The following is a 24,613-nucleotide window of genomic DNA, read 5'->3' on the forward strand; positions in this document are numbered from 1 at the left end:
GAATAAGAATTGCTGTGAAACTAAACAATGAGCTAATTTCCTACCAACAAAGAGCAAGGTGCTAACATCTGAAGTGCTTTGAAAATGTGGTGCTGATTAATTCTTCATTTGCTCATAGCATCATAGAATCAGTCAGGGTTGGAAGGGGCCACAAGGATCATCTAGTTTCAACCCCCTCTGCCATGGGCAGGGACACCCTACCTTAGATCAGGAGACCTCAATACTACATTAACTTTTTAAATCACTCAGGTAGCCTCAAATCCTTTGCACTACAGGCAAAAAAAAAGTTTCCCATTGCATACTGTGTGATACTGTGAATAAAATGAGTCCTATGTTATAATATGTATATATAGCATCAGTTGGAGGAGATAAAAGCATTATGAAAGTGTATTGTGAAATATTTCTGTCATAGAAGCTCTTTTTTTTTTCCCTCTGAGGCATTCATCACAAAGCACTTGAGAGGTTATTATTTAATTAAAGAATATGAACACAGTTAATTACTTCAAGTTTCTAGGAGCAGATCACTCAGATAATCACAGGATCATAGAATTGTCAGGGTTGGTAGGGACCTCAAGAATCATCCAGTTCCAGCTCCTCTGCCATGGGCAGGGACACCTCACGCTGAATCAGGTTGCTCAGAGCCACATTCAGCCTGGCCTTAAAAACTTCCAGGGATGAGGCTTCCACCACCTCCCTGGGCAACCTGTTCCAGTGTCTCACCACCCGCATGCTGAAGAACTTCTTCCTAACATTTAATGTAAGTTTGCCCTCCTCTAGCTTGGATCCATTTCCCCCCTAATCCTATCACTACCTGACATCCTAAAAGGTCCCTCCCCAGCTTTCTTGTAGGCACGCTTCATTCACTGGAAGGGCACGATAAGGTCTTCTTGGAGCCTTCTCTTCTTCAGCCTGAACAACCCCAGCCTGGAGAAGAGGAGGCTCAGGGGTGACCTCACTGCTGTCTACAACTACCTGAAGGGAGGCTGTAGCCAGGTGGGGTTGGGCTCTTCCACCAGATAACCATCAATACAACAAGGGGACACAGTCTCAAGTTGTGCCAGGGGAGGTCTAGGCTGGATGTTAGGAGGAAGTTATCACAGTATCACAGTATCACCAAGGTTGGAAGAGACCTCACAGATCATCAAGTCCAACCCTTTAGCACAGAGCTCAAGGCTAGACCATGGCACCAAGTGCCACGTCCAATCCTGCCTTGAACAGCTCCAGGGACAGTGACTCCACCACCTCCCCGGGCAGCCCATTCCAGTGTCCAATGACTCCCTCAGTGAAGAACTTTCTCCTCACCTCCAGCCTAAATTTCCCCTGGCATAGCTTGAGGCTGTGTCCTCTTGTTCTGGCACTGGCCACCTGAGAGAAGAGAGCAGATGTTGTTGGCACAGAGAGAGTGATTGGCATTGGAATGAGCTGCCCAGGGAGGTGGTGGAGTTGCTGTGCCTGGAGGTCTTCAAGCAAAGCCTGGATGAGGCACTTAGTGCCATGGTCTAGTTGATTGGCTAGGGCTGGGTGCTAGGTTGGCCTGGATAATCTTGGAGGACTCTTCCAATCTGCTTGATTCTATGATTCTAGGATTCTAACCCAAATTCTCTCAGCCTGTCCTCATAGGAGAAGAGCTCCATCCTTCTGATCTTTGAAACACTAGGATGCAGTTAACTTTGGGACTTTTCCCTTAGGTCTAATGTAGGTGGAGAGTTCTGCATCTGCAGATTGTGTGCTGAAGTCTTCTGTTTTCTTTCTCAGCAAACAAAAACTGCAATCATACCAACTCAGGTAGTGTCTGTTACTTGGGCTACCATTGGTAGATCTGAAGTTCAATTTCCATCAATGAGTATGGTTTCTGCCTTTCTTACTTTCTTCCTTTCTTCCTCTGTGCTCAGGAGTGCACAAGGGCTTTTTAATATTTGATTGGCAAGATCATTTTGCAGGTTTTAGTTTAAAGGTAACCATAGCACAAACACATCCATTATTAACCGCCAGGCAGCAGGGTGAGCTTCTTGGGAATCCTCTTTGGTTTTAATATGAGACTGCCTGTCAACAGAAAAGAGGGCTGATATTGTTGTCAAGTGTGACACACTGGCAAATGCAATGGGCACCAGGCTGGAACAATGCAAACTGCTGATATCAGTGGAAGAGGCCATGTTTAAAAGCGAGATGAAGGTGGACGGCGAGAGGCTATCGAGGAAGGTTCGATTCCGAGTGGCGTCTTCGCACAGCGGAAGGGTGCTGAAGGAGGTCTATGCCGATGGGGAGGCTGCTGACTCTCTGGACTCTGAGTACACCAGTAGCTCAGAGACTGACCAAACCAGCCGGCTAAGCGAGGTGGAGGGGCAGCAGAACGGACACGTAGGGTCTGAGTGCGATGAAAATGAGACTGAGCAGGATGACCTGCTCGTTTTAGTCAGAGCTGCTAAAGAGAGGCGCTTTGGTACAAAGAGAGTCAACATCCTCAGCAAAAATGGCACAGTCAGAGGAGTCAAGCACAAAGTCAGCGCTGGCCAAGCCCTCTTTGACAATTTGGCAAAAGTATTTCAGGTAGGTGGTGTGGTTCTGCTGGCTGAGAGCCTTGAGTGGCTGTTTGAGTTAGGTTTCTAGCTGAGAGCTAAGAAAAACTTGGAACAGAGAAACTTAGGAGCGGGAGAGTATTGGAGTCTCTGTGTGGAGAGGTGAACATTCCAGGGATAGGCCATAAAATGGCAACAGTGGATAAGTTAATATAATTTCATTGGAGCATCTAAAGCTTATGTCTGGAAGCACAACTCGTGTCCTCTTCTCCTTGTTGCTTCTGCTGCACCTGCTGCTATCTTCCCCTGCCGATGTTTCAGCTGCTGCTGCTGCTTTGCTGCTCCATTGCCGCTTGACCCTTTCCCCATCTTCCTTATAGTTGTTATATGTCTGTAGCAGTTTATTCTTCTTATGCTATTATACTTAGTATAAACTGTACAAAAATATAATTTCATTTCTATTCTGACTTTCCAAAATTCTGAGTTGTAGTGAATTTACTGTGGGAGGGATCTGCTCTAACTCAGCATATCCTGTGTCTGTCCCTTTAAGACCCTGTGTTGTTCCTCTCTTGCTGATGATTTCTCAGTATTCTGCCTCATTCCCATTGCTTTCCACTTGCTATCATTGCACAGGAGGGGCTCATTGCTCTTTCTGCTTTACAACAGCTCCCCACCCCAAACTGGCTGTGAGCTTTTCCTTTCAAAACTGACCTCAAGTTTTCCGACTAGAAACGTGCACATGGTGCTTGCCAGGCACCAGGAAGGAAGCAGAAAAGAATTACCCAGGGCTTGATTGGAATCATAGAATCATAGAATCAAGCATGTTGGAAGAGACCTCCAAGATCATCCAGGCCAACCTAGCACCCAGCCCTGTCCAATCAACTAGACCATGGCACTAAGTGTCTCAGACAGCCTTTTTATAAACACTTCAGGGACAGTGATTCCACCACCTCCCTGGGCAGCCCATTCCAATGGCAAATCATTCTGTCCGTCAAGAACTTTCTCCTAACATCCAGCCTATACCTACCCCTGGCACAACTTGAGACTGTACCCCCTTGTTCTGTTGCTGGATTTCCTTATACTTAGCATTAAAGCATAAGAATCTGTGTAGTGTAACCGAGGTGCTTGGCAGTATAGCATAAAACATTCAGAGCAATCCTGAGTGCACTGCTGAGAGAGAATCATAGAATCAGCCAGGCTGGAAGAGACCTCCAAGATCATCCAGTCCAACCTATTGCCCAGCCCTATCCAGTCAACTAGACCATGGCACTAAGTGCCTCATCCAGTCTTTTCTTGAACACCTCCAGGGATGGCAACTCCACCACCTCTTGAGATCCACTGTAGAGGGATGTGTCATGTTTCCACTCCTGTTATATTAGTCCTAATGAGTTTACGATGCTATCTGCTGTCCCCTACATGTAAATATGGATACTTGCAAATTCCACTGTGTTTAATCTGCAGAGTAGATGCAATTAGGTGCAGGATGGCAGCAATGATGGTTTTCCCACATGAAAATTTCAGAGGAATGAAATCTTAGTCGGAGGTCTCTTTTATTAATGTCTGTTTTCCATTTGTTTTGTAGAAGGAGCAGAATAAATGTGTTTGAAACAGTATATGCCATAGGCAGAGGGACACAGCCCTCAGGAAAAAAAAAATCAAGATAAAAGTTCTGAAATATTTAGCTCATATATATAATTTATCTCTGTGCACTATTCAAGCCTTTAAATCATTAATATCCAAACAAAAGAGCAACAAGCATGCAGGCAAATTCTTTCTAAGGATTGTTATAATTCAGAGTTATGATAGCACTTAAATTAACCTCTAATTTGCTTCAGGGCATTGTTTTAAAAGCATTTATGCAGTTTCAAAGCGTGGGGAATGTGATATTACTGATAACTGTTGTGTATCAAAATGAAATCTTCAGAAGTGCCTTCTTGCTTTGAAATTGAGTCCTCTCATAATGCATTTGCAAATTGAACTGTTGGAATTAATCCAGAGGAGGCCATGAAGATGCTGAGAGGGCTGCAGCAGCTCTGCTGTGAGGACAGGCTACAAGGGTTGGGGCTCTGTAGCCTGGAGAAGGGTTCAAGGATACCTTGGAGTGGCCTTCCAGTATCTGAAGGGGGCCTACAGGAAGGCTGAGGAGGGACTATTTTCAAGGTCTTGTAATGACAGGATGAGGAGTAATGGGTTTAAACTGGCAGAGGGGAGCTTTAAACTAGATGTTTGCTGTGAGGGTGGTGAGACACTGGCACAGGTTACCCAGGGAGGTTGTGAATGCTTCTTCCCTAGAGGTGTTCAAGGCCAGGTTGGCTAAGCCCTTAAGCAACCTGTTCTAGTGGGAGGTATCCCTGCCTGTGGTGGGAGGTTGGAACTAGATGATCTTTGAAGTCCCTTCAAATCTAAACCATTCTATGACAACATGATTTTTTGCCTCTGATCAGGAAGCTATCCTCTATGGTGTAACTAAATTATATCAGTATTTTGGCAATGTTGTTCCTGGAGCTGGTGAATGTTGATGCTTCAGATATGAATTAGCTGTTCATTTTTGTTCTCTGCAGTACATAGCACTCGGTTGGCTTGCTTGCTTTCAGGCCACCCACTGAAGAATTTGTCCTTGAGTTCACTACTCTGATAAAATTCATGGATTCACAGATTGCATTGGGTTGCAGGAGACCCTCAAAGGTCATCTTGTCCAACCTCCCTGCAGTCAGGAGACACCTCCAAGTAGATCAGGCAGCCTGGGGCCACATTCAGTCTGCTCTTGAATGTCTCCAGGGGCAGAGCTTCACCCACATCCCTGGGTGACCTGTTCCAGTATTATACCACTCTCATTGTAAAGAACTTCCTCCTGGTGCCAAACTCTGCTCCAGCTTGAAACCATTGCCCATTGTCCTGTCATCACAAGCCCTTCTCAGCAGTCCTTCCCCAACCTTCCTGTAGGTCCCCTTTGGATATTAAAATGTAGCTCTAAGGTCTCCCTGCAGCCTTCTCTTCTCCAGGCTGAACAGCCCCAATTCTTTCAGCCTGTGTTCATAGCAGAGGAGATTCAGCCCTCTGAAAATAATAAGTTCACTTCTTTTAAGAAGATATGAGTTAGGAAGTGTTACTGGAGCATGGCTGAGTTCTCCTCTAACCTTAATCCCAAATAGAATAGAATAGAATAGAATAGAATCAACCAGGTTGGAAGAGACCTCCAAGATCATCCAGGCCAACCTAGCACCCAGCCCTGTCCAATCAACCAGACCATGGCACTAAGTGCCTCATCCAGGCTTTGCTTCAACACCTCCAGGCACAGTGACTCCACCACCTCCCTGGGCAGCCCATTCCAATGCCAATCACTCTCTCTGCCAACAACTTCCCCCTAACATCCAGCCTACACTTTCCCCAGCACAACTTGAGACTGTGTCCCCTTGTTCTATAAATGGTTGCCTGGAAGAAGAGACCAACCCCAAGGGCTACAATGTCCCTTCCTGAATCAGCTAAATGAATGTACCCATTTGAAGACACATGCACCTTAATGAGTGGCCTGGAATGTCCAGGTTTAGTTTGGAAGTTCTTTAAGTAAGGTTCATGGGTTGTAAGCAATGTACATTGATTTCTGTGATTTTTTTTTGTTGTTCCTAGAGTTTCTTTTATTCTTAGCAGAGTTACAAGCAGAGGCAGCATTAGAATAGAATCATAGATTGGAATCATAGAATCAACCAGGTTGGAAGAGACCTCCAAGATCACCCAGTCCAACCTGTCCCCCAGCCCTATCCAGTCAACCAGACCATGGCACCATTGATTATTTCTTTGGGATGTTTTCCTGGAGGAAAGTAATGCTTAAGAGTAATCATATCCATCTGATTAAGTACAGAAAATGCTATGCAGCCAACTCTACTACAAAAGTCCTTAATTAAAACTTCTAATTGAATAGTTTAAAAGGTGATAAGGATGTTGTATTGAAAATACTTTACAGCAGAAGAAAGTGTAAAAGTTTAACTATCACATGAAAACAAACTGCAATACTTTCATACACCATATAATGAAAGTAAAGAGCTCTGTACTACAGACACTGCAAAGGCCAAGAGAATAGGCAGGATTTGAAAGCAGATGAGAAAGGTATAAGGGGAAGTGAGCAGCTTCTGCTGAGGCAGGTCTAGATAAGTGATTATTAGAAAGAACTGTATATTCTTACCTTAAGGATCTACTGGATCAAACCCATGCATTCAACAATACAGAAAACATCCTGATTTCTGCTTGCTCTGCAAGGAAGTGCCCATTTGAGAGAGTGATTGCCATTGGAATGGGCTGCCCAGGGAGGTGGTGGAGTCGCTGTCCCTGGAGGTGTTCAAGCAAAGCCTGGATGAGGCACTTAGTGCCATGGTCTGGTTGAGTGGATAGGGCTGGGTGCTAGGTTGGGCTGGATCTTGGAGGTCTCTTCCAACCTGGTTGATTCTATGATTCTGTGATTTCCAGAGAGATAAAATCTGAAACACAGTGAAGAAGTTTGCATACCTTTTCTGTCATACTGAGAGACAATCTTCTGTGCCTCATGATGAGCATAGAGAGGAGAGCAATGCACAATGATTGGTTTTGAGGCTTTAAGGCTGAGTGGTGTTCCTCCAGGATTTATGTTGAGACTGTTTCTTTTTAACATCTTTATTGATGACCTTGATTCAGGCACAGAGAGTGTCAGCAGCAAGTTTGCAGATGACACCAAGTTAGGTGGCAGTGTTGACTTGAATGAGGGTAGAGAGGATCTTCAGAGGGGGTTGTACAGGGTAGATCAATTGGCCAACATCAATGGGATGAGTTTCAACAAGGCCAAATGCCAGCTCCTGCACTTGGGAGGAGCAGTGTTGACTTGAATGAGGGTAGAGAGGATCTTCAGAGGGGATTGTACAGGGTAGATCAATTGGCCAACATCAATGGGAGGAGTTTCAACAAGGCCAAATGCCAGCTCCTGCACTTGGGTCCTAACAACCCCAAAAAACACTATAGGCTTGGGGCAGTGTGGCTGGAGAGCTGCCTGAGATCTAGGGGTTGTAGTAGACAGGAGCTGAATATGAGCCAGCAGTGTGCCCAGGTGGCCAAGAAGGCCAATGGCATCCTGGCTTGTATTGAAAATGCAGTGGGCAGCAGGAGTAGGGAGGTGATTGTCCCCTTGGACTCAGCTTTGGTGAGGCCACATCTCAAGTATTGTGTTCAGTTTTGGGTACCACAATACAAGAGAGATGTGGAGGTGCTGGAGTGGGTCCAGAGGAGGGCAACAAAGCTGGGGAAGGGCCTGGAGAATCATAGAATCACAGAATGAGTTACTCTGCTCAGATATACTAGGAATTAATTAACTGGGCTTTGTTAAGTTGTGCAGAAAAGACTTTTGCTGTTTTCTGTTCAAATACCTGTGGCTTAGTGCACTCATAAATATTTTAATGTTCCTTAGGATTTTTGAGGTTTTGAATGTATTTTTCCCCCACATTTTCTAACTACAGCCTCTCTATGGAACTGGTTCAGACTGTTCCTTCCCAAAACAAACTCAAGTGATAAAGAATAAATCATAGTTTCTGGAGTTTTGGGGAATTTTGAGAGAGTGATACAACACAGGAGGTACTTGTAGAAAAAAAGGTGTGTTTTTAGTGGTTGTTGCTACATGACACAAGCCTGACCTGAGGCTGCATATCTACTGCCAAGTAGACATCCATCTCCTGCTACATCTTTCCATATCCATGTACTGAGCACTTCCATCACCAGCACAACCAGTAACTTCCCGTTTCTCCATGTAAATAGAAGCTAGGTCCTTCTCATTAGTCTGTCTGAAGACTGTTCCTGGTTGTGAGCTGCTCCAGTGCTGTGGCAGTAAAATGTCTCCCATCAGTCTGGCCCTGCACAGCTGATGAAGCTGCTGCATGCAGCTGGGGCTGGCACAACTGTGGGGATGGGGTGGGACAGAGCAGGGCATATCTGGTGTTTATGTCAGTTTTATGGCAGGACATTTTGGGGCCAGAAAGACAGTGAAGAGACCAGCCCTACTGATGCCTCAGGGAAACATGGTTTCCATGACAACCCCTCCAGCCTTTCCCTCCCAGTGGTGGAAGCCACAAGGAGATCGTTGGCATAGCAACCACATCTTGTGGGGGGTGCGTGTGTGTGCAAGAAGATGTTGCTGTGGCAACACCTCCTCAGTCCCTTGCTTGGAGGGGAAGGCAGGAGGCCAGGCTGTGGTCATTGTTGGAGGTAAGGGATGGTTACACATGCACTTGGCCTCCACATGCACCTGACCTGAGACCAGAGGGGTGGCTTCCAACAAGGCTGGCAAAGCAGAGGTCAAACAGTCAGGAACATTTTATTCATGAGAAATGTACACTAGTGAAAAGCTTGAATAACAGAAAAGCTCTGGAGCTCCCAGCCTCCCTGTTCTTGCACCTCCTTGGTGTAAGTGGAAATATCTCTTGCCAAAACACTAAAACTGTTGGTGTCACCATCTCTGGAACTGGGACATGGCCTGATAATTGTATCATAAGCATGACCTCATTCTCTGCATAACCAAAGTAATTGTATCACAGAATCACAGAAACACTCAGGTTGGAAAAGACCCTGAGGATCACCAAGCCCAACAAATCCAGTTCTGGGCTCCTCAGCTCAAGAGAGATGTTGAGATACTGGAATGTGTCCAGAGAAGGGCGATGAAGCTGGTGAGAGGACTGGAACACAAACCCTGTGAGGAGAGGCTGAGGGAGCTGGGGGTGTGCAGCCTGCAGCAGAGGAGGCTCAGGGCAGAGCTCATTGCTGTCTGCAACTACCTGAAGGGAGGCTGTAGCCAGGTGGGGTTGGGCTCTTCTGCCAGGCACCCAGCAACAGAACAAGGGGACCCAGTATGAAGTTGTGGCAGGGCAGGTCTAGGCTGGATGTTGTTAGGAAGTTGTTGTCAGAGAGAGTGATTGGCATTGGAATGGGCTGCCCAGGGAGGTGGTGGTTCCTGGAGGTGTTCAAGCAAAGCCTGGATGAGGCACTTAGTGCCATGGTCTAGTTGATTGTCTAGGGCTGGGTGCTAGGTTTGCCTGGATGATCTTAGAGGTCTCTTCCAAATTGGTTGATTCTATGATTCTATATCCTTAAACCAACTCCTCAAACACCACATACAGACAGCATTTAAACACATCCAGGGTTGGTGACTCCACTACCTCCCTGGGCAGCTCATTCCAATGCCTGACCACTCTTGCTAGGAAATTTATTTTCCCTACTGTCCAGTCTTAACCTACCCAGTGTCTGCTTGTAGTCTTATTTCAGGATGTCACTAGAATCTTTGTTTCCTACCATTTAAAATGCTGATAAAAAGCAAACAGCTACAAGTGTTTTCTCACAGAAAGTAGTAGAGAAATGCTTCTAATTTCCTTGAAAATAAAATTCATGACCAAGTTTTATGTCTAAGTCAATCCCTGTGATGGCTTCCAGGTGAAAGAGCAAAAAATCCTGGTCCATTGCTAAATACATTTCATGGCAGACCAACATGCAATGTAATGGAGCTCAGCCAAAGGTTTTACACACTCCTCCCTCCATTTCCACTGTTTCATCATGGGCTCTTTCCTCCATTTCCATACTTACACACTCCACTGGTTTTCCAGCCTCCTCTGAAAGGTCACCTTCTGCTAAATTAGCTACAGATCTTATTCTCAGGTAGGGTTTGCTGACGTCTATAACAAAAGGGCAGGCATGGTTAACAAACTTGATTAATGTCTCTGTGAACGTTGCTTCAGAGGGGACATGGGTGAAGAGTCAGACATCATGTACTTGGTCTTTACATTATTTTCCAGCACAGTGTCTCAGGTAGAGCTAACATTTCATGTTTCAAAGTGCAAGTCAATATTCTGCCTGATAAAGATTCAGCTCATTAATATTTAGAGGGAGAGGTGGGAAAGAATTAAGAATCAAGTGGAAGTCTGTTAGGAGAAAGAGAACTTCTGGGGTGGTTAAATTCACTTTCATCTTTCTTCACTTGTTAGACTTGGAAATGTGAATACATAGTAGGACATGCAGAACTTACAAATCAGGAGGGCTAACTGCATCAGGAGCAGTGTGGCCAGCAGGACAAGGGAGGTTATTCTGCCCCTGTACTCAGCACTGGTCAGGCCACACCTTGAGTGCTGTGTCCAGTTCTGGGCTCCTCAATTCAAGAAAGATGTTGAGGTGCTGAAGCATGTCCAGAGAAGGGCAACAAAGCTGGTGAGGGGCCTGGAACACAAACCCTATGAGGAGAGGCTGAGGGAGCTGGGGGTGTGCAGCCTGCAGAAGAGGAGGCTCAGGGGTGATTTTATTACTGTCTACAACTACCTGAAGGGAGGCTGGAGACAGGTGGGGGGTGGCCTCTTCTCCCAGGCAACCAGCAAGAGAACAAGGGGACACAGTCTCAAGTTGTGGCAGGGGAGGTCTAGGCTGGATGTTAGGAGGAAGTTGTTGGCAGAGAGAGTGATTGGCATTGGAATGGGCTGCCCAGGGAGGTGGTGGAGTCACCATCCCTGGGGGTCTTCAAGAAAAGCCTGGATGAGGCACTTAGTGCCATGGTCTGGTTGACTGGATAGGGCTGGATGCTAGGTTGGACTGAATGATCTTGGAGGTCTCTTCCAACCTGGTTGATTCTCTGATTCTATGATTCTGTGAAGAAAGAACTTCAAACTGTCCTGAAAAAGAGCAATGCTACATAAGCAGCCTATTAAAAAAATCTTAAGGTGCCAGTGCAGATTTTTTTCCCCCTATTTATTCTTACATTAGGATTCTAATTATTTCCCCTGAATTGGCCTTTTACAGCAGAGGTGAAAAAGATGAACTGGTGCTTCCTAATTATTAATTAGTAGCAATATCTCCTTTTTCTTCTGTGGAGCTGAACTCAGTAATTCAGCAAGACAATTAGGAGAGATGTCTTTTGAAGTATTCTTAAAATTAGGAATATGAAGAAAAGTTATTGTGGCCTTCCAGTGTCTGAAGGGGGCCTGCAAAAAAGCTGGGGAGGGACTTTTTAGGCTATCAGGGAGTGACAGGACTGGGGGGAATGGGGCGAAGCTGGAGATGGGTAGGTTCAGGCTGGACATGAGGAGGAAGTTGTTGAGCATGAGAGTGGTGAGAGGCTGGAATGGGTTGCCCAGGGAGGTGGTTGAGGCCACATCCCTGGAGGTGTTCAAGGCCAGGCTGGCTGAGGCTGTGGGCAACCTGCTCTAGGATAGGGTGTCCCTGGACATGGCAGAGGGTTGGAACTGGCTGATCCTTGTGGTCCCTTCCAACCCTGCCTGATTCTATGATTCTAAGTTAGGGTTATTCCCTTTTCTTCGGCATGGTACATCAGGCTCTCTTTTTGCTCATTTGCTGTGTCTTCTTGCCCCCAAATATCTTTGACACAGCAAGCATGAATTCTGTGGAACACATAAAGCTGAAATAAATTGCCTACAAATAGTCAGATACCTGATTGCTGACACCATTGTCATAGAATAGAATCATAGAATGGTTTAGGTTGGAGAAGACCTCAAAGATCATCCAGTTCCAGCCCCCCACCATAGGCATAGGCAGGGACATCTCCCACTAGAACAGGTCACTCAAGGTCTCATCCAGCCTAGCCCTGAACACCTCCAGCCACAACCTCCCTGGGCAACCTGTGCCAGTGTCTCACCACCCTCACTCTAAAGAACTTCTTCCTAACATCCAGTTTTAATCTCCCCTCTGCCACTTTAAACCCATTACTCCTCATCCTGTCATTACAAGACCTTGTCAATAGTCCCTCCCCAGCTCTCCTGTAGCCCACTTCAGATACTGGAAAGCCACTCCAAGGTCTCCTCCAAGCCTTCTCTTCTCCAGGCTGCAGAGCCCCAACTCTCATAGCCTGTCCTCATAGTAGAGCTGATGCAGCCCTCTGAGCATCTTCATGGTCTCCTCTGGACTGGGTCCAGCACTTCCATGTCCTACTTGTGTTGAGGGCTCCAGAACTGTTATAGGTTGTCAGCTCCTGACTCTTGTTTTGTGTATAAATAAATTACTCTGCCACCAAATATTTCAGGGTCTTCTCTGCACCTGTCTTAGCTAATGTGATTTAGTTCTGCTAGGGGAGGTTTAGGGTGGATATTAGGAAAAAAATCTTTATGGAAAAAGTGGTCAGGCATTGGCACAGGCTGCCTGGAGAGGTGGTGGAGACACCATCCCTGGAGATGCTCAAAAAACCCCACAGAGATGGCACTTGGGGACATGGTTTAATTGTCGTGGTGGTGTTGGGTTGATAGTTGGGCTCAAGGACCTTAGAGGTCTTTTCCAACTGAAACAATTCTTTGATTCTATAGACTTAAATTTACAAAGATAGAGACTAACGTTTGGCTACATGGAGTCAATTTGTCACCAGATTGCAGAGTTGTGTGTTGTGCAATGGCAAAAACAAGCAATGATGTGGACAAAGCACAGCTCCTGACTGAAACAAACCCAAACCCAAACCCAAAATGTTCAAAAGAGTGAGGAATTATATTTAGTAGTATGATCTCCAGGCATGCACTAATGCTTTTTGATTCCATGCCACAGAGGACATTAGCAAAGATGCTTTCTAACAAGTTAATTGCATTACAATTCCATTTAGCTTGCAGATCTCAGAATTGCCTCAGTTATGAATGAGGCTTTGCAGGGACTTACACCAGTAAGATCACACAATAGATGTGCCAATGCCATACAGCTGTCATGGAATCAAAAGGTGTTAGGGGTTGGAAGTGACCTCTGGAGATCATCAAGTCCAGACCCCCCTGCCAGAGCAGGACCACGGAATCTAGAGCAGGTTGCACAGGAACACATCCAAACAGGGCTTGAAAGTCTCCAGGGAAGGAGTCTCCACAATCTCTCTGGGCAGCCTGTGCCAGTGCTCTGTGACCCTTACAGTAAAGAAGTTCCCCCTTGTGTTGAGGTGGAACTCCTGTGCTGCAGCTTCCATCCATTGCTCCTTGTCCTATCCCAGGGCACAAGTGAGCAGAGGCTGTCCCTGTCCCCTCCTCCCTGACCCCCAGCCCTCAGATATTTATAAACATTTATTTGATCCCCTCTCAGTCTTCTCCAGGTTAAGAACCCTCAGCTCATGATACATTGACCCAAGAACACTATTTCCCTAATTGACTCAACCCACATTTCTGGGGGGTCACCTCCTGCCAATGTAACAAGCATGTAGGTGTCATTAAGGAGAGTTTCCTTCTCTGAGAGAGACGAAATGAAGTCATGCTGTATTTGCAGATCACACTTGCTAGACTGCTGTGATCTGTCAGCAGCCTGCTCTGACATTTGTCTGCAAGTGTTGGCAGTTGATCACACATGACATCAACACAAGGTAGATGAATTAAGAGTTTGAAAGAGAGAAATTGTCAGATACTGGTGAGGTTTTGTTTGTAGAGTTTTTTTGGCTGGAGCTCTAAGCTGTGATTGCAATGTTTGGCAGCATCATCACTGAAGGGGAGGCTCAGGAGTGACTGCATTGCTGTCTACAGCTACCTGAAGGGAGGCTGTAGCCAGATGGGGGTTGGTCTCTTCTGCCAGGCACCCAGCAACAGAACAAGGGGACACAGCCTCAAGTTGTGCTGGGGGAGGTCTAGTCTGGATGTTAGGAGGAAGTTGTTGGCAGAGTGATTGGCATTGGAATGGGCTGCCCAGGGAGGTGGTGGAGTCTCTGTCCCTGGAGGTGTTCAAGAGGGGACTGGCTGAGGCACTTAGTGCCATGGTCTAGTTGATTGGCCAGGGCTGGGTGCTAGGTTGGGCAGGATGATCTTGGAGGTCTCTTCCAAACTGGTTGATTCCATGGTTCCATGATTCACTTCCTCTATGGCTGCAAATTCCATTAGGAAGCATTTCTTTTTTATTGCATCTAATGGAATTTGTGGCCATAGAGGAAAGGAGATGACTTGCATGCAGGAAAACCTTCCTCACTGCTGCAACAGCCAGTACTATGGAAAACAAAGCATGAAATCCCAATCTTACTGAGCTTCCCCAGAACATGTAAGATAAATAGTAATTTGGTACCATCCTCAGCCTGCTGATTTTGAAAGGGAGCTGGAAAAATACAGCTCCCATCCAAACAGGCACTCTTGTGGTTTGGCTTGACACAATTACATTGTGGAGAGGCTGCCACAGCACAGCACTTTACAACCTCCATCATATACGGCAACAGAAATGGTCACAGCCGAGCAGCTGGAGTCAGCGAGGCAGAGAGTCATTTCACACATGGCAGGAAAGAAGTCAGAAGAACCATCATTCATTGCTTTTATGAATTGTGGAAAGCATTTGAACAGCCTGAGTACAATTTTGCTTTGGAGGGCTATCCAGAGACACCATCCATCAGTAATGGCAGGGGAGGATGCCTTCTATGCTGCAGGAACTCCACAGGCAGACTCATTCTTTCTCTACTTCCCACAAAGGAGTAGGGAAAAACTTAGCAGGCAATGTTTGCACATGTTCATTATGACATGCAGTAACCTCGTTTGGCATACTGCTGATTGCTAATTAGACAGCAGGTTTAAAATACACTATCATAGAGTCATAGAATCAAGCAGGTTGGAAGAGACCTCCAAGATCATCCAGCCCAGCCTATCACTCAGCCCTAGCCAGTCAACTAGACCATGGAACTAAGTGCCTCATCCAGGCTTTTTTTGAACACCTCCAGGCATCTTGGCCTGGATCAGGATCAGTGTGGCCAGTGAGATGAGGGAGGTTATTCTTCCCCTGTACCCAGTACTGCTCAGGCCACACCTTAAGTGCTGTGTCCAGTTCTGGGCTCCTCAATTCAAGAGAGATGTTGAGGTACTGAAACATGTCCAGAGAAGGGCAACAAAGCTGGTGAGGGGCCTGGAGCACAGCCCTGTGAGGAGAGGCTGAGGGAGCTGGGGGTGTGCAGCCTGGAGAAGAGGAGGCTCAGGGCAGAGCTCATTGCTGTCTACAACTACCTGAAGGGAGGCTGTAGCCAGGTGGGGTTGGTCTCTTCTGCCAGGCAACCAGCAACAGAAGAAGGGGACACAGTCTCAAGCTGTGGCAGGGGAGGTCTAGGCTGGATGTGAGGAGGAAGTTGTTGTCAGAGAGAGTGATTGGCATTGGAATGGGCTGCCCAGAGAGGTGGTGGAGGTGCTGTCCCTGGAGGTGTTCAAGAAAAGCCTGGATGGGGCACTTAGTGCCATGGTCTGGTTGACTGGCTAGGGCTGGGTGCTAGGTTGGCCTGGATGATCTTGGAGGTCTCTCCCAACCTGCTTGATTCTGTGATTCATTGTACTCCAGGGTGTGTTGGAAATGGAACCCAGACTTGATTTAACTCTTTCCTCTAATTTTATTGCTTAGGAAGGCAAATTGCATGCAGAAAAGAGTGTAGTTCTGAGCTTTCTCTGCTGGTGATTGCAGCTGAGAATGGCACCTTATTTCTTCTATGCTATTACCTTCTCTAGCTGGTTTCTGAGGGAGCCAAAGTAGTTCTGTTGTATAGGACAGACTGACTAGGGTAGGTTTAAATCCCTAGTGAAAGGAGAGAATGTCTGCAGATGAAAAAGCAGTAAAATCACATCTGAGCTAAGCGTAAGAGCTGTCCTGAGCACTGTTTTGTACTTGCTGATTGCCTTTAATGGTAGGAAAATCACCAGTTGCAGCAGTGGTGCAAATAAGAATGAAGTCATGGACTATTGTGCACCTTACTTCCTTCATGCTATTACCTTTTTTAGCTGTTCTCTGAGGGAGCCAAAGTAGTTCTGTTGTACAGGACAGACTGACTAAGGTGAGTTTAATCCATGATGAAAGGATGGAAGGTCTGAAGAAGAAAAAGCAGTACATTTTCCACTGAGCTAAGTGTAATTGGCAGGAGCTCTCCTGAGCACTGTTTTGTACTTGCTGATTGTCTCTAAGGGTAGGAAAATCACCAGTTGCAGCAGTGGTGCAAATAAGAATGAAGTCATGGACTGTTGGTGCTGTTTCCTGTGGTATTCTGGTGTGCTGAAGTTAACTCTTAGTAAAAGACCACACAAAGCATAGCCTGGCATAAAGGGAAGAGCCATGTAATATCATCAGACACTGGGACATGTCCAGAGAAGGGTGATGAAGCTGGTGAGGGGCCTGAAGCACAGCCCTGTGAGGAGAGGCTGAGGGAGCTGGGGGTGTGCAGCCTGCAGAAGAGGAGGTTCGGGGGGGACCTCATTGCTGTCTACAACTACCTGAAGGGAGGTTGCAGCCAGGTGGGGGTTGCAACCAGCAAGAGAACAAGAGGGCACAGTGTGAAGTTGTGGCAGGGGAGGTCTAGGCTGGATGTTAGGAGGAAGTTGTTGGCAGAGAGAGTGATTGGCATTGGAATGGGCTGCCCAGGGAGGTGGTGGAGTCACCATCCCTGGAGATCACACACACAGGATCACACACAGTATCATTAGGGTTGGAAGAGACCTCACAGATCATCAAGTCCAACCCTTAACCACAGAGCTCAAGGCTAGACCATGGCACCAAGTGCCACGTCCAACCTTGCCTTGAAGCAAAGCCTGGATGAGGCACTTAGTGCCATGGTCTGGTTGACTGGACAGGGCTGGGTGCTAGGTTGGCCTGGATGATCTTAGAGGTCTCTTCCAACCTGGTTGGTTCTGTGATTAATCTCACCAGTCAGCACTTTGACTTTCCAATCAGAAATAGGATGAATCACATTTGTAAGAAGCTTGACAGAGTAGATATGCATATTCACAGATCACTAATGCCTTTTAATTAGCCAAAGTGTAATTGGTGTTTGGGAGCTATAAAAGGGATCACTGCATGAATAAACTGCACCTGGCTGTTAGAATGTAAAATGAGTGGAGTCAGAGATCCATGTATGCATGATTATGATGTTGCTATTTTTAGCACCTGTCAGTCTCTCTAGTGGGATTCAAAGCAAATATTTCAGAAAGGATGAGTAAGGGACTGGTGAAAGGAGAAAGAGGGAAGGGTTAGAAAGCTTCTGGTTTATTTTTAAACCTCATCTGCCTGCCAGAGAGCAGCAAACATGGTTTTCCAAAGCTGCTGCCAAGTGAAGGAGATATGGGCCAGAGTAGACATAGTAATTTTCATGATAGCCATTTGCTGCTGATCAACACAAGCCTGTTTGTCTCCACTGTGAAATGTTCTACTGAGGAAAGCAGCAGTGATTACAGACAGATGGGGCCAGCATGCTCAAAACAGGACCTGCTCAGAGCCATGCTGCTTGTGTAACTTTTCCACATGATATGAGTACATCAAACACCTTCATCTTCACCTGCTCACCCTCAACAAGTTCTGCTCTAGTTCACTTCTGGATAAAGCCATCCTCACTGGCAGGATATTGTCAAGTAGCACACAGGCTGAGCAGTGATGCAGGCAGCTAAACATGAAAACATCTTGGACACTGTGATAAGTCCAAGAAGAAAGCTGCTTACAGCACACAGAATAGCACACAGGTTGAGTAGCACACAGGCTGAGTAGTGATGCTCCCTTGGCAGGCAGCTAAACATGAAAATATCTTGGACACTGTGATAAGTCCAAGAAGAAAGCTGCTTACAGCACACAGAATAGCACACAGGTCGAGTAGCACACAGGCTGAGCAGTGATGCTCCCTTGGCAGGCAGCTGAACATGAAAATATCTTGGACACTGTGATAAATCCAAGAAGAAAGCTGCTTATAGCAAGAGACAGTAGGATTTGGGGCCCACAACTGAGGATGCTGTTTAAGGCAAATGTATCAGTGTGGGATTTTGTAATAAGTCAGGCTGACATCATGGGAAAGTTCACAGATGACACCAAGTTAGGTGGCAGTGTTGATCATCATGAGGGCTCTGCAGAGGGACTTGGATAGAGTGGATTGATGGGCCAGTGTTAATGGGATGAGTTTCAACAGGGCCAAACGGCAGGTCCTGCACTTGGGTCACAACAACCCTAAGCAATGCTTCAGGCTTGGGGTAGTGTGGCTGGAAAGCTGTCAGCAGAAAGGGATGTGGGGGTTGTAACTGACAAGCAACTTAATATGAGCAAGCAGAGTGCCCAAACAGCAAAGAAAGCAAGTGGCATCCTGTCTGGGATTAGAAATGCTGTGTCCATCAGGAGCAGGAAGGTGATTTACCCTTGTAATTGGCTCTGGTGAGGCCACAACTCGAGTATTGTGTTCTGCTTTGGGCACCTCACTGCAAGAGGGATGTGGAGGTGCTGGAGCGAGTGCAGAGGAGGGCAGTGAAGCTGGGGAAAGGTCTGGGCAATAAATCTTATGAGGAGTGACTGAAGGAGTTGGGGATGGTTAGTGTGAAAAAGAGGAGGCTGAGGGGAAACCTGATTGCTGTCTACAGATACCTGAAAGGACCTTGTGGAGAGGCTGCTGCTGGTCTCTTCTCACAGGTCATTAGTGATAGAACAAGAGGGAATGGCCTCAAGCTGCCACTGGGTAGGTTTAGACTAGAGAGCCAATGGCATCCTGGCTTGGATCAGGAGCAGTGTGGCCAGCAGGACAAGGGAGGTTATTCTGCCCCTGTAGTCAGCACTGGTCAGGCCACACCTTGAGTGCTGTGTCCAATTCTGGGCTCCTCAATTCAAGAGAGATGTTGAGATACTGGAACTTGTCCAGAGAAGGGCAACAAAGCTGGTGAGGGGCCTGGAACACAAACCATTAGAGGAGAGGCTGAGGGAAATGAGGTTGTTTAGCCTGGAGAAGAGGAGGCTCAGGGCAGACCTCATTGCTGTCTACAACTACCTAAGGGGAGGCTGTAGCCAGGTGGGGTTGGTCTCTTCTGCCAGGCAATCAGCAACAGAACAAGGGGACACAGTCTCAAGTTGTGCTGGGGGAGGTCTAGGCTGGATGTGAGGAGGAAGTTGTTGGCAGAGAGAGTGATTGGCATTGGAATGGGCTGCCCAGGCAGGTGGTGGAGTCGCCGTGCCTGGAGGTGTTGAAGCAAAGCCTGGATGAGGCACTTAGTGCCATGGTCTGGTTGACTGGACAGGGCTGGGTGCTAGGTTGGACTGGATGAGCTTGGAGGTCTGTTCTAACTTGCTTGATTCTATCCTGATTAAAATTTGAGTAAAAGTTCCTTTTTATTGAAGTTTCATTCTCATTTTACTCAGTCTATTTCTCTCTCTTGCTGGTGATAAAGAGAAGTGAAATAAACACTGATCATGTATTGAATTATAATAATTTCTCATACTTGCCATGGTCTGGATGATTGGCTAGGGCTGGGTGCTAGGTTGGACTGGATGATCTTGGAGCTCTCTTCCAACCTGGTTGATTCTATGATTCTATGATTCTACCTATAGCTGTTGTCACTGAGGAGTAACTTATAACTGTTAAGCCAGAGGATATTAAATAGTGTAATCTAGGACAAGTTTACTTCTAGGAGTGGAGACTTATTCTCATGTTTCCTGGCCTTGCACATTGTTTGGAGCTGTTTAATTAATGTTAGCATTCTTTTCATGACCCACCTGTGATCCATTGTTTCCCTTCTCTGCTCTTCCACACTGGTTACAGACATAGCTGTAGGCAGGCAGATGCTATGCAGCTCGGGCCATACATTTTTAATTTCCTGGTGGTGGCATTTCTTTGGGTGACATGCAGCAGACTTTCTTTTTCCTCGCTTACATTAATTAGTTTCTGTCTGCAGGTTGTGTTCAGCAAACTGTTCAGGACAGTGGTGGAGTCACCACCCTTAGAGGTGTTCAAAAACCATGTCAACATGGCAGCTCAAGCCATGAAGGATGCACCAGGGGAGGTTTAGGCTGGATATTAGGAAAAGTTTCTTCACTGAAAGGGTTATCAGACATTGGAATGGTCTGCCCTGGCACAACTTGAGACTGTGTCCTCTTCTTCTGTTGCTGCTTACCTGGCAGAAGAGACCAAACCCCACCTGGCTGCAACCTCCCTTCAGGCAGCTGCGGACAGCAATGAGCTCTGCCCTGAGCCTCCTCTTCTGCAGGCTGCACACCCCCAGCTCCCTCAGCCTCTCCTCACAGGGTTTGTGCTCCAGGTCCCTCACCAGCTTTGTTGCCCTTCTCTGGACACGTTCCAGTACCTCAACATCTCTCTTGAATTGAGGAGCCCAGAACTGGACACAGTAAGCCCAGAAATGGACACACGTGTCCAGAAACCTGGAAGCTATGTTCACTGCAAATGCCCCTGAGTTTGTTTTGATGATGTCTATCTGCTTTGTGCTGTGAGTGCTCTGGTGGGCTTCTCTCCTATTTGGGTTGATCCATTATACACTCAGTCCTCCTGATAAAATAAAGAGGCAGCAGCAACTTCTGAGCTGGACACCATGGAAATCTTTAGTTCACAGCCATCCTTGCAGCCTGCCTGCAGGACAAGCTTGTAGTTTTGACCTTAGGTCAGTCTTATGAAAAGATAAGGGTTGAACTTAAAATGGTCCCTCAATAGCTGCCAGAAATGCCAAGTGTGGCAATGAAGTACTCTGCCTTGAGAGAATAAAGCAAGAAGTGAGAGGCAGGAGAAGAAAGGCTTCCACATGCTGGTGGTGTTGGACAAAGTTCAAATCCCCTCTGGGAAAATTGGGTGTTGAAGTCCTAGGGATGACTTTGACCTGGAAAAGAGACAAAGAGCAGCCAGGCTTGCTGGAGGGAAAGGAAAGCTTAGTCTGCAATCTGGCAATTTCTGTGAAGAGAAAGAAGTAAAGACTAGGGAAACATGAGTTTTCAGTCTGAGCTCGAGTTCTGAAGGCTTGACAAAGTCAGATGTATGGGAGGACAGAGGTTGGTTTTGACACTGTGCTTTAATAACACCTGTTGGTGACCAATATTAAGAGTAATCACAAAGTCATTAAGTGTAATCACAAAGTCATCACAAGTAATCACAAATCACAAAGTGCTAGGTTGGACTGGATGATCTCGGAGGTCTCTTCCAACCTGGTTGATTCTATGATTCTAAGTCACAGAGTGGTAGGAGTTGGAAGGGAACTCTGAAGATCACTGGGCCCCTCAATTCCAGAAAGATGTTGAGGTGCTGGAACATGTCCAGAGAAGGGCAACAAAGCTGGTGAGGGGCCTGGAGCACAAATCCTATGAGGAGAGGTTGAGGGAGCTGGGGTTGTTTAGCCTGGAGAAGAGGAGGCTCAGGGGTGATCTTATTACTGTCTACAACTACCTGAAGGGGCATTGTAGCCAGGTGGGGGGTGGCCTCTTCTCCCAGGCAACCAGCAATAGAACAAGGGGACACAGTCTCAAGTTGTGCCAGGGTAGGTATAGGCTGGATATTAGGAAGAAGTTCTTCCCAGAGAGAGTGATTGGCATTGGAATGGGCTGCCCAGGGAGGTGGTGGAGGCACCGTCCCTGGGGGTCTTCAAGAAAAGACTGGATGAGGCACTTAGTGCCATGGTCTGGTTGACTGGCTAGGGCTGGGTGCTAGGTTGGGCTGGATGAGCTTGGAGGTCTCTTCCAACCTGCTTGATTCTATGATTCTATGATTCCACCCCCACTGCCAGAGCAGGATCATCTAAAGCAAACCACATAACACTTCTGTTCATTCTTTAGATTACAGTTTAAAAATACCTAAAATACTGAAACCTTTGTGTTAGCCAGAAGAAGAACCTCTAGTATAATTTCCCACCAGAACTCCAGTCTTGGCCACAAGGGATTTTGACTTCAAAGCCTGGATGAGGCACTTAGTGCCATGGTCGAGTTAATTGGGCAGGGCTGGGTGTTAGGTTGGCCTGGATCATCTTGGAGGTCTCTTCCAACCTGGTTGATTCTATGATTCTATGGCCTGATGATCTATGGAGGTCCCTTCCAACCCCCTAACATCCTGTGCATAGTGCAAGTTTTGCAGCTGTTACCAATGGGTTCTCCTGATTTTAGCTCCTCCTCTGAATGGCAGAGCCTGCTTCTTAAGAAGGACTATTAAAATTAAGCAAGCATTTCTAATTATTGTTTGCTTAGCATAGCCAAAAGACTCAAGAAGCAAACCAGAGAGCTTAGACCTCCCCTAACAGCATGACACAGTTTAGCAGGAGGTTTCCATTTCCTGATCCAGTCACTACATCAAACAAAGAGGAATTGTTTATACCACCACTCAAACTGTTCAGCTGAGAGCCATATATCAAAGGCAGCAGATAATCAAACATTAGTGAAACTAGCCTGTAACTCTCCCACTAACACTGCACCTGGAGAAAACAATTGTTTCCCTGGTTGGATGCCAGGTTACAGCATGCTACAATCAGTCTTCCAACACAGAGCAGGCACAGAGGGGACCTATGGAATAATCCATTGCCAAGGAAAATTCATTGTTAAGACAGCTGCTCACTGAAGTCTTGTCAAGGGTTGGGTTGGGGCTGGATCAACCCCAGGTGGATTTTATTATTTTTTCTTCTTTCCCACAGAGGAAGAAAAAGGGGACAAGAGAGAGACTTATGGTTAGGAAAAGAAAGCTCAATCAGTTCTAATGAAAATTGTAACAATAAAATGAAAGGTGAACAAATATATACAAACCAGCAACAGAACAAGGGCACACAGCCTCAAGTTGTGCCAGGGGAGGTCTAGGCTGGATGATAGGAGGAAGTTGTTAGCAGAGAGAGTGATTGGCATTGGAATGGGCTGCCCAGGAGGTGGTGGAGTCACCATCCCTGGAGGTGTTGAAGCAAAGCCTGGATGAGGCACTTAGCCATGGTTTGGTTGATTGTCTAGGGCTGGGTACTAGGTTGGACTGGATGATCTTGGAAGTCTCTTCTAACATAGTTGATTCTATGATTCTATGAAAATCAATATTGAACTCAACTCCCTCTGATAGCAATTTTGTCACTGTCACCACTGGTGCTGTGAGCAGGCACTGAGGAAATCCCAGTCTGGACTCATCAGGAATTGGATGTGGGATCTGGATTCTAGAACTGGATTCATCAGGAACTGCATTCATCTAGGGAGGTTCTTCTCCCCCTCTACCCTGCCCTGGTGAGACCACATCTGGAATATTGGGATATCAAATTTTGGGATCCATATTTCAGGAGAGACAGGGACCTGCTGAAAGAGCCCAGTGGAGAGCCACGAAGATGATTGGGGGACTTGAGCATCTGCCCTACGAAGAGAGACTGAGAGCCCTGGGGCTGTTTAGACTGGAGAAGAGAAGACTGAGAGGAGATCTCATCAATGTCTACCAATATCTGAATGGTGGGTGTCAAGTGGAGGGGACCAAGCTCTTTTCAGTGGTCAGCAGCACTAAGCCAAGGAGCAACAGCTACAAACTGTAACACAGAAGGTTTCAGCTCAACAGGAGGAGAAACTTCTTTACAGTGTGGGTGACATAGCCTTGGAACAGGGTGCCCAGAGAGGTTGGTTCCTGTGCAAACTACTCTGGGTGATCCTGCCTTGGCAGGAGGGTTGGACTTGATGATCTCTGGAGGTCCCTTCCAATCTCTAAGGTTCTGTGATTCTGTGAACGTACAGGTTGGGATTGAAGACAGAATGGATGAAGTCCTTCTCAGATGCTGGCCATTGAAGAAAAGAGTTTGGCTCTCATGGTCCCTCAGCTTTATACTCAATATGATATACATGGAATTTAATGCCTTGTCAGTCAGTTTAGGGCTGACCTGAGCTGTCAGCTTCTAATTCAATGAAGGAGACAGAAACACTCAACTAATATAAGCAGCTCACCTATGACCTCTCTTAACCTGTGCACCATATGCCAAACTACCACATGTGGCTTTATGGATGTCACAGAACAGTTCCAGATGCAACTTGTCTGTCTTCAGGTCTCTTCTGCTGAACACAAAGTTCAAAGAACTGCACAACACGAAGGGAAATTGTTGGACACCTTTTTCAAGCAGCTTGTAGTGCCTCATGTAAGCAGCTGAGGACAAAACTACTTTCAGTAGCTTCTCCCCCTCCAGCTTTTGTGGGCAGTGTTCTTGCACAACAAAGAAATGCTGCCCCTTTCTTGCAAACCTATGAAACATTTCCATGGATCTTCCCAGAGACTTCTTCTCTTTTCCTTTGGGAAGAATTTGTCAGAGGTGTTGGTAAATAAGAAGACAGAGACCTGAGGAGTGAGTGAGCAAAAAAAGAGATAAAAGCATGAATCAACTGTATTGTTTCTTTCTGGGACAATGGCAGACCAGGTCAGAATTGCTCACAGGATTATCTTTCCCTTTTCAAAGATTTCATTTATTCCT

General features: G+C 46.5%; 1 protein-coding gene across 1 annotated transcript in view; it reads left to right on the forward strand.

Annotated features, from left to right (window-relative positions):
- The first annotated feature begins 2,151 nt into the window (after nt 1–2,151).
- Nucleotides 2,152–24,613, forward strand: part of GRXCR1 (glutaredoxin and cysteine rich domain containing 1) — a 54,216-nt gene continuing 31,754 nt past the window's right edge. Inside the window, exons 1-3 of the mRNA XM_064149420.1 lie at nt 2,152–2,547; nt 4,843–4,848; nt 11,652–11,666. Of these exons, the coding sequence (XP_064005490.1) occupies nt 2,152–2,547; nt 4,843–4,848; nt 11,652–11,666 (417 nt within the window). The remainder of the gene's footprint in view (nt 2,548–4,842; nt 4,849–11,651; nt 11,667–24,613) is intronic.

The sequence above is a fragment of the Pogoniulus pusillus genome, chromosome 9 (genome assembly GCF_015220805.1).
Source record: "Pogoniulus pusillus isolate bPogPus1 chromosome 9, bPogPus1.pri, whole genome shotgun sequence".
In the NCBI taxonomy this organism is placed as follows: Eukaryota; Metazoa; Chordata; class Aves; order Piciformes; family Lybiidae; genus Pogoniulus; species Pogoniulus pusillus.